Here is a 10,761-nt window from a genome sequence, read left to right on the forward strand (position 1 = left end):
TGGCCTGTTGTGTACATCCGTCGCACGTCTCGTCTGCAGCCCCGAACTTGGTCGTCGTCGCACAATTTTAACAAAGCAGCCAGAAATCGGCGGTTGGAGGCGATTGTACGGACGGCGGCGTTGGAGAAGTCCGTTTAGTTTTTAGCCTGTAAACCACCCTTTGGTCTGTATTACTAGGGGTTGAGTCTAAAATTTTTCGGGCCTCTGAAAAAGTTTTTCGGGCCGAACGACGAGTTCAGTCTCTGTTGTGCGCCACTTTCGACCCAAACCCGTAAATCGACAGGAAAAATACGATTCCGGCGTGGTTTACGGGCTCTGTTAGAGATGCTCTAAACTGATGTATCAGGGTCGGATATGCGGATACGCGGATATGGCGCCGGATACGTATCCCAGCCGTATCAGCCGATTTTCGTTAAAAAATTAATAAAATAAATCGGATACATGAAGGATATACTAGGATACGTTACGGATACAAAAATACCCTAATCGTGGACGAGTCAACGTATAAAGCGACCAGCACGGCAGCCCCTTCTCTCGTCCTTTCACCTCCGGATCAGAGAAGGGCTCGACACAGATCGCTGGCTGCTGCGCCGCCGGACCAATCGCCGGCAAGCAAATCCCTCCGCCGTCCGCCACTGCATCGCAGGACAGCAGGTTAGTTCTCCTCTTCCCATCTTAATCTCTCGCTTCTTCATGTTCCTGCACTCCTGCTGGCTGCAATGTAGATTGGTTTTGCTTGGTGCGGCGGGCGTGGCCGGTCCGGGCCGCCGGGAACCTGTGTTGGTTGTCGGAATTTGAGGAATCAAGGTCTGGAGGAAGCCCTTGCACTCTGCAATCTACTAATCTAGTCTCCACTACTATTAAAAGAGAGAGAGCAGCAGATCCAAACGATCTGAGCCATCTAATTATCTAATTCAATGGTTTAGATTACTGCTAAAACAGTGTTAGACGCCCACGCGCACGATTAACCAGAACCATCAAACAGTGTTAGATTACGACAGAATTTCCCCAAACACCAGCACTGCCCCGCGGACGCCGCACACACCGTCATCCGCATCGTCGTTGCGCACACCATCGTCCACTTCGCCGTTGCTCAAGCCGCCGCATCTACATTGCGCACTGCAGGCCACCGACTGCATCCAAGATTCCAAGGTCGCCAGCCGCACGCCGCCGGCGCCCTGCCCTATCCGATCTCGCCGTTGCACTGCACGTACGCCCTACCCGACCCCGTCACCGCCCTGCGCCCCTCTGCCCGACGCCCTTTGGGCTGTCTCCAAGTTATAATGTCAGTTGTAGTACATGTGTGACATGCTACTGGTTTCTTATCTTATTAAAGCATCAGCTTAACCTGAGTGTTACTGGAGTTAATTTTATTTTTTCGCGAAAACGCAAAAAGCTTCGCGTTTCGATTCATTGATAGAAAAAGAAGTTTACATTACAAGCCTAAGAAAAGGCCGAACACCCACAGTACACACCCGACACTCAAACTAGACTACGACAAAAAGGCCGAAATCCATCGAGTGCTCCTCCAGGACGCTGTAGAGTGAGCTCCTCTGCAAGACAGAACCCTTGCCGATGAAAGTCGCAGTGCTTGTGCATCATCGAAATTACCAAGAGCCTGCCAGCCGCAGCCAAGACGCGTACCACCTGAATCCCGCGAGCCCACCACGGCTCAGCTGGGAGCATTGCTGCTCCGGCCTCGACCCAAATCCAAGGAACGCCGTCGGTGCAGCGGCTAGCTCCCAGCAACCTCGACAGACGTGCAAGCGTGCAGTCTTCAGCAGCCCGCCAACAAACACCAGAGGCATGCTCGCGCTGTTCGAGGAAGATCCTCGTCGCGCAAGCCATCGCGATACCACTCGAGAGGCCGGCGCGCTACCTGCATCGCAAGACCACTCCCATGTGGTCAGCGCTGAGATCCACAAGGAAGAACTACGGCCCGAACTCAAGTTCCCAAGACGACGCCTCCAAGGAGGGTACGACGTCCAAGACGCCGTCGTTGCCCGATTTGGCTAGCCAAATCTGAGGTTTTCACCCGGAACATGAGACCCTAGGCAAGGGAGGTGCTGAAACTCCTCGATGACGCCACAAGAGGAAAACAGTGCCCTCAGGCGTCGCCGTCACCGGCCCCGAAAGGCAGAGCTTTCGCCCAGAGCATGGTTCCTCACCACTGCAGGCACTGTCCATTCTTCGCCAAGACCTCATGCGCTGACCCTTTTCTCTCAAAGCGCTAGCCTTGGCGGCGCAACCCACCGGCAGCACGTCCAGTGCGCCAGGTCGGGGGCAGCCATGCCCACAAAGGGACAGACCGCCTAAGAGGGGTTGTGTGTTTTTTGAAATGAGATGGTTCAACAATATTCATGTAATCTAATTATATGGATACGGAACTCTACTGCATTCCTCTAATCTTTTTTCAACCTTTTTAAACTGGTTTCAGATCTGAGGAGCAAATCCGTTATCCGCAAAGTTCTGTCCAGTTGTCTTAGAACCATAGGTAATGTTTTCTTTGCCAATCAAGTTTGAAAAGGTTTGTTGAATATGCAGTGTGAAAAAGTAATGCTTGCGTGTGTCTAGGCATGCCTCTCGCCACACACAACCTGTTTGACAAAATGTCCGCATGGATTTGTAATCGTGCACCAAGTGATGTTTTACTTTAGTATTCAATAAGTACAAACATTGAAGGGTGCTTCTATCAGTTCAATTTTTAACCAAGCTGTCACATCAGTTGCAGATATTGTACCAGAGTTTATCTATGGATTGATATCGAGGAAGCTTTTTGAGTTAGATTTGTAGACCATGGTGTACAAGGTGGAATCTTCTCTCAAGTGAGTAGCATTCTGAACTTTGGTTACTGAATTGAGCATTCCTGGAAAAGCTCAATTGCTCTGTTTTGCATTTTGCACCTTTATTCCGATTATTGATAGTTCCATGCTTTCATGTCATTCTCGCCATGTGTTTGACTATAATCAATCTATAGTCATGATGGAGGGGTGCATGCATGTGGGGCTGGACAAGGTGAACAACATGGTGGTGTACAATACAGGTAGTCAAGGACATAAGGTCTACCTTCTCCTTTGCTATGGCGAATAATATCTTGTATGCACATAAGAATGCTGATAGATTTTCCTTTCTTGATGTTGCAATCGTAACCAATGGAATTTAATGTATTTACTTGAGAGCTTTATTTGCACCAATTTAGTGAACACCTGAATTTTGTGAACTACACCTCAACACGGTTGGGGTAGATGTTTCGGTTGTGCAGGGCCACTCTCTTTAACTCTGTTCACGTAACATTTTTTGTGGGCTAGGTTGGTTTGATGATCAGGGTTTCAAGTTTAGACATGTAGATGGCTGCCAAAACAAGAATGAAGAACTTTCTTATTTTTTTTGTATGGCTACAGAAATAGTTAGGTATATTAAATTAAATATATGGATAATTTCCTTTGACTGAAAAGAAGTTTCTGCATATGGTTCTTCATTGATTCGAGAGAGGCATCTGCAGCTTACATGACCCATAATTTATCACGTTCAGAGTTGAAATTCCCCCCACTTTGCATGCAATTTTTGTAGATGGTTTTCCATTGATTCTGAGTAAGACGCAACGTCTGCAGCTTATAGTATTCATCGGTTATCACATTCTGATGGTGGAAGGAATTAGTGACATGTACGTATGAAAGTTTAATTCACTGAAGTTGTACTCTGAAATTGTACTCTGACTGACATGGTTCCTACACAGGGTGAAACCACTTTTCATATTAGATGCATTGTCTCTACTATAAATCTCAGTTGGTAACTGTATACCAAATCAAATGATTTTTCTCTATGGGATTTTTGTTGTATTGTTACCTTGCGAAAAGCATCAAAATCGGTTCCGATGTCATTTTACAAGCTGTCTATGAACCTGCAGGTAACATGGACATGACTTCCATACTTTTTGTGCAGGTAACATGCGGTGAAGGCTTTCACCAGAGAAGAGAGGACGGCTGGTCTCAATCCTGAATATTGGTTGCACGATTGCTCACAGGTTGGGGCTCTACTTTTTGATTTGTCTGATTACGAAATTGGATATTGTAAGAGTTGGTTTCTACAGCAATCTTGTGGCATACATGTGGATTTTCCCTATTCTTCGCTTATGCTAACCTCCACATACTTTTCAGCAAATATTAGTATTACAATAATGTTGAAAAGTTTGAATGCCTTTCAGAAATCGTGATATTATTTTGTTGCATCAACATGGTATGCATGTAAAACTGATCACATAAAGATACAATGTCGTGCATACAAATAATCTCATCCTCATATAATCATATCTGATTTTATTTTTGATTATACAGGGGAGGGCAACACTAATCTACCATGTATCATCTCTGATTTTTCTGAACAACTACTGATGCTTATATGATGTCTGGTAGCTCATGCATGGTGGTCTACCGACTACCATGCACCGGAGATTGAGGTCGACAGACAATCGGGAGGTGTTCGTGGATAAGAAAGGACCTCCATATCCGATGACAGGTACATAGAGGACCCAAGTTGTAAAGCCAACCTCTATATGATTAAGTGTGTTGTTGCATGACTTCTATCTCTCATGACAATGATGTCTGGGACGTTTTACAAAAAAAACATAGAACGATTCGCTTGCTTTTTGTGAAAACAGAGGGCCTAAGATGAAACAGAGTCCAATTTCATTTTTTTTTTTTTTTGCAATTTACATTTGGCGCTTCATTTATTGTTCATACCTAAAATGAATGCATCCCGCAGGGGTTCCCTATTGATCTGAAAAATAATTCATTTGCTGCTTTGGTTATTCTGAAACGAACATAGTAGATGTAAATTTTAAGAGGCCAGCTTATATTATCCGATAACGTGCATGTGCACGTGCTCGATTACTAGTTTAGTAAAGATTAAACATGACACCTTGATCATTTGGATTATTCATTTTGTACTGACTATCCCCTGTTATTTTCTCTTCTTGCAGGTCAGCAATGGCTAGCAACTCAAATGTGGGCAGCGCTGCTGGAGGTGGAGGACAAAGTGCAAGAAATTGGAGCATGTATGGTCTCATACATAGTATAACAAGAAACAGGTCATCTATTCTATTTAAGTTATTATTATTATTATGTTCTTGCTTATACCACCTACTTGGAAGTTTGGAATTTGATTATCCATTTAATTCTTGTAGGCTGAACCCTGGACGTGCTGACGATCTTGTCTATGTGCATCAAAAATTGCGTCTTATTTCAAAGAGATCTGCAAATTCAATTGGAAAAAAGAGGGCTGCACCGTTGCAATTGACAAGCTTTTTTTGGCAAACAACTATATCACGGTACTCCTATACTCCTATATATAGTAATAACTCTCATTCTTGAGCAAAAACCAGTAATTTAGTAATGTTTATTATATATATATAGAAACGTATCTCCGTATCCGCGCCGGTACAGGATGTCAAGGGACCTGTTCTGGGTCATTCTACGGGGCGTCAGAAACTACGACCCCTACTTCCAATGCAGGCCCGATGCAACAGGTGCGATAGGCTTCACCTCCTACCAAAAATGCTCCGCGGCTATTTGCATGCTCTCATATGGAATGGCTGCGGATATATTCGATGAGTATCTTCGAATGGGTGAGAGCACCTGCCTTGAGACCATGTACAGGTTTTACCGAGCCGTGATTGACGTGTTCGGAGAGTATTACTGTAGGGAGCCAACTGTTGAGGATACAAGGCGGCTCCTGTGTATCAACGAGTCTAGAGGGTTCCCAGGAATGATTGGCATCATAGATTGCATGCACTAGGAGTGGAAAAACTATCCATTTGGATGGCAGGGTGCGTACAGCGGGCATGAGGAGGAAAAAACTGTCATTCTTGAAGCTGTCATATCTCAAGATTTATGGATTTGGCATTCGTTATTTGGCATGGCCGGTTCCAACAATGACATCAATGTGTTGCACCGATCACCGGTTTTTAACCGGCTCATGCAAGGCAAAGCTCCCCGGGTGAGCTATGAGATCAATGGAAATGCATATGACAAGCCATACTATATTGCTGATGGCATGTACCCTGACTGGGCCACATTGGTGAAGACTGTCCGTAATCCAAACTCCGAGAAGACGAGGAGGTTTGCCAATATGCAAGGGGCTTACGGGAAAGATGTGGAGCGCGGATTTGGTGTACTCCAAGCTCGGTGGACAATTGTCCGTCACCTGGCAAGAACATGGTCGCTGAAGATCATGCATGAGGTGATGACATGCTGCGTGGTCATGCACAACATGCGTTGAGAACGAGCGTCCTGATGGCCGCAATGAGAACCACTGGGAATTTCAAGGTGAGCTAGTGGCACCACTTCCTCGAGCTTCAACTTGGCAGGACTATCTACATATGAATGTAGACGGATCTAATTGAGCATCAGTGGACATTGACTGGCCATGAAGATCATGCCTAGAGAAATACTATCTTATTTTCATGTAGACTTTTAAAATTTAAATGTAATAAGTATGACTTTGTTGAATTCCTGATTTTTTGTGTGGAAACTTCATAATTGATGCAATAGCGGAAATGTGTCTGGTCGCTGAAACGGTCTATCTCGCGTCCGCCGCGCGACACAAACGGACATTTCGGACGTCCAAAATGCGTCGCGCCGCTGGAGATGCCCTTAGCTGAAACACACACATGTCTCATATTTGTTACGGTTGTGATTTAAAATTTAGTTATAAATTTAAATCTAACTAAAAATATAATTTTGATGATGTGGCTTAAGGTGATGGCTCTATTAAATCCGTATATTGCTTTTTAGTGTATAAAATTAGTTGTCTAACTCAACACAAATTCTAACCACACCCCTCCTTGTAGAGTTGTAGTAAGAACATCTCCACTTGTTGGTGCCCCAGGTCGAAATTTCGGCGCTATTTTGTGTCGGACTAGAGGCAGGTTTGGCCTGGGGGCACCGAGCTTCCAGCCACGCACCCAGGTTGGTCCCTAGCCGGCGAATTCTGGGCTGGATCTGGGAGAAACGACACATATTTTGGCAGGTTTTGGGCCAAATGTAACACATAGTTCTGCATACAAAGTAATACAAAGCAAATAGTTTAACTAGAAAAAAACGGTGGCTAGGATTTAACAATGATCGATCTCAGCTTCGCCCTTATGTAGGAGGCGAAGCCGAGACTTTTCGTGATGTACAAGTATACAAACATCGGGTCGCCTTGGGCCTTTCCACATATTGCTACAAGTTTTCCTATATTGACTCTACTCCCTTGGACCGCATATCTTCGGCTTCATGTGCCTCCAAACCTTCGGGTTCGTAGGCCTTCAACTCCTAAGATACCTGAAAATATAAACCATGGGTATACACGTGACATGCCCATTAGGTATACCCATGTCAGTAGCCCCCGAGATTTTATTCGAAACGTAAAATCGGGTAAAATCTCCATCCTTCATCTCTTTTGCAAATACTTTGAGTTCATGAATACGCTATTTTTATTCGACATCTATCTTGTACATGGATATTGGTAAATGTGGCTGGTTCATCTGACAGATCAGATACCCGTTAACTGCTCTTGTCACAAATCCGCATAAACCAACTTCAAGTTCGAGTTCCTAGGACTCGAACCTGGGATACTTGCGTAATTCAGGACGTGCCGCTTTAGGACTTATCGAAAACTGAATTCCAGCTAAGTTATCGGGTACCCAACACATCCGCTAGGATTTTCTTCACATCTGTTCATGTGGATAAAGTGGGAGAGCGCATTCGGGTGCGATGACACGCCACACGGGGCGGATCCTGGGGTCTTACCTTCGTGACCCTTTTACAAGTCACGACATTTAGTTTTTACCGCAATGGACGCGCTTTGAGAGTATATTGTCGAGTGCCTTTGTACGGCTGATGGAATGCTCCATTTCTCCGGGTTGCACCATATCTTCGGGTTACTATATTTTATTGAGTAAATCTTGATGCTTCCGACATGACGAGTTTATAAAACTCGAAGATGTCTACCCACTACCGAAATTCTTCGGGTTCATCTATATTGACTTGTTGTATTGCACTTTCTATATTGATAAATTTCTTCGGGTGCGCGACCAGCGCTCCCGATTGGAGTAGCCCCCGAGGATACAGCCAAGTGTTTGCACTTGGGTGTAGGCTCAACTTTCTTTTAATCAACTCCATATTTTCCACTATCTTGCATCTTATCGGGAGCATGAACAATGCTCTCGATAAGGGTAGGCCCCGAGCCTATGATCGGATGCTTGCAGCTGGACATAGGTTCCAAAATTCATGTCGCGCATCCTATATCGTCTCGTCGACTCGAAGATTTTCTTGCCCCCTGACGTCAGTGCTAACAAAGATGGTGTGCTGTCGACTCTTTTGACTGTGACTGTCAGTGGACCACAGTCTGTAGGTCCAGTATAAATGCCCTTCCCCCATGATGCACTTAGTGGGGTTCTCACGTCCTTCGAAGCGCCCGGCACGCGCGCAGTAACTCCGTAACTTCCATGTGGAACTTTAAAAATATATTTACTTTTATGCCACGTGTAGGGTTAGGATTATCTCTTCTCCATTGAACGGCCGATCTGCTTCGCCTTCCAGGTTAAAAGGTAATCCGTGTGCCTCACGTTTCCCCCCTTCTCACTCCGCCGCACAAAGTCGTCACATCACCATTACCATCGCACTCTGCTCCTTGCTCCTGCTTCGTACCCTAGCTCTTCCTCCGCCACCATGGTTAGATCAAAGCGTGTCAAGAGCACCACCGCCGACACCGCAGGCGCTGAGCGGGTGGAAAAGAAGAAAGTGTCCGGATGGGATAGATCGAAAACAGGGGCTGCTCACTGATGAAGAGAAGATGAAGGCTCTCGGGGACGAAGTGACCCCTAATCCGCCTGAAGGATATCGGTAATTTTCACTGATTTCCTCCTTCGTGGCCTCTCCATGCATGTTCATGAGTTTCTTCGGGGACTCCTTTTCGTTACGGGATTCACCTGTTCCAGCTGACTCCCAATTTCATCCTCCATATCTCCATTTTCATCACTCTTTGCGAATGCTTCCTCGGCATCCACCCCCATTGGGGCTTGTGGAAACGCATCTTCTGTCTCTGGCGCAGCAACTCGAGGGATGCCATCTATGACATAGGTGGTGTCTGCATCTGCATTTGGCCTAAAGCCGACTATTTAGATCTGAAATTTGCCGAGTCGGTCAAAGGCTGGCACAAGAAGTGGCTCTATGTGAAGGATGAAACAACTGGCAACTAGCAATATGGCCTCGCTCCTTTTGACATGTCGCAGGAAATCCTAAGGCGTCAGTCTTGGGATGCCGAAGCTACTTTGGAAGAAATTGCAGCTACTGAACATCTGATGGAGCAGATTAAGAAGTTGCATAATAGCCGAGGAAAAGAGTTGTCGGGTGTGCAGATACTAGTACATTTCATACAGATTCGTGTACAACGTATCCAAGGTTGGTCGGGTCCTCTATGGCTTTACTCTGGCGTTGGTGAGGCTGCAAGGATATCCGAGGATCTTCCTGTCGAGGATTTGGAGAAATTAGTACGCCACTTTACTTCGGTTAGTAAGAAAGATCAAGTGCCCGCATCTTGCCGCGTGAAGCCATTCAGTGGTGCACACACCCTTCCAGCTGTAAGTTCCCTTCTCAAAATTTTACACATTTTCTGCCTAACTTACCTTTCACAATTTAACTCGCAACAAATTTGTGTAGAAACACAAGTCGATCTTCTCCCTTCCGCATGTTCCCAAAAATGGGGGAGTGCCCGAACGTACAGTTGTTGTCGATGATTCCCAGGAGGCTTCGCTTCGCGAGAGTGAACCCGCGGAATCTGATGAAAAAAGTGTGAATTCATCAGCTCATAACTCTAACACTTCCCGAACACACTCTCCTCCAGCTTCTGTGACTTCCCCAGATAATAGAAAAAGAAAGAGGCAGACTAAGAAAGAGGATGAAAGTTGGGAGATGGTAAACCTAGAGGGGGTGAATAGGTATCTACAAATTTTAATTCTTTCTTTGCAATATTAGGCTTTGCGGAATATAAAGGTGAGCCTAATGCAAACTGGGTGAGGCAACATATATGATGATACAAGTAACTCAAACACGAAGGCTCTCACAGGCAATTATATCACAAGTAAGGAGTTCGGTTAGAGATAACCGATAGTGCGCGGAGACGAGGTTTGTTTCCTGTGTTCCCTTCCTTTGCAACAAGGTACGCCACGTTTGGAGGGGTGGAGGTCCTACGAAGGATTCCCTAACGCCACAAAGGCTCACCCTATTCTCCGGAGCCTATCCCACGAAGGAATAGCTCACTCACTTGTGGTAGACTTTGAGGTAGCCTCCAAACCTTCACAATCTTGTCAGGGGAAAATCCACAGCCCGGATGCTTCCGGACCACTCACCCTGGAAACCCTAGAGAGGAAGTATCTTGATGAATACAAGGGGAACAAGATTTGGCTTGGTAGAACGGTATATCAGGTCCTCCTCTATCTTTTCCCCGGAGGGATTTGAGTTTGGGTGGAGGAGGAAGGAGATCTGAGGCTTTTGGTGTTTCTAACAATGGAGTATGAGAGAGAGAGAGAGCTCAAGAACAGCTTGTAGTGTAGTGCCTAATTGTTCAGAGGTAGGAGAAGGGGTATTTATAGTGTCACTTGAAATCTGGCCATTGCAACTTGTCCACCTCAGCATTTCTTCGAGAAACCCGGTCAACCGGGCCTGGGACCGGGCCGTCCGGCGCAGGGGCCGGTCAGACCGGGCCAGAGGCCGGACCGTT

At 45.9% G+C, this 10,761-nt stretch overlaps 1 protein-coding gene across 1 annotated transcript; it reads left to right on the plus strand.

Moving 5' to 3' along the window:
* The first annotated feature begins 370 nt into the window (after positions 1–370).
* Positions 371–10,382, plus strand: LOC127303131 (uncharacterized). The gene is made up of 5 exons (XM_051333906.1): positions 371–384; positions 511–654; positions 4,979–5,086; positions 5,183–5,326; positions 5,412–10,382. Exons 1-5 carry the CDS (start codon positions 371–373, stop codon positions 5,791–5,793), a joined length of 792 nt encoding a protein of 263 aa, XP_051189866.1. The 3' UTR covers positions 5,794–10,382.
* The last annotated feature ends 379 nt before the right edge of the window (positions 10,383–10,761 follow it).

This window comes from Lolium perenne, chromosome 5, assembly GCF_019359855.2.
Source record: "Lolium perenne isolate Kyuss_39 chromosome 5, Kyuss_2.0, whole genome shotgun sequence".
Classification (NCBI taxonomy): domain Eukaryota; kingdom Viridiplantae; phylum Streptophyta; class Magnoliopsida; order Poales; family Poaceae; genus Lolium; species Lolium perenne.

Excerpts from the sequence above, each read along its gene's own strand:
- LOC127303131 (XM_051333906.1), top strand. Across the intron at positions 655-4,978 it reads ACTGCATCGCAGGACAGCAG|GTCAGCAATGGCTAGCAACT; the intron begins GTTAGTTCTCCT and ends CTCTTCTTGCAG. Across the intron at positions 5,087-5,182 it reads CATAGTATAACAAGAAACAG|GCTGAACCCTGGACGTGCTG; the intron begins GTCATCTATTCT and ends TAATTCTTGTAG.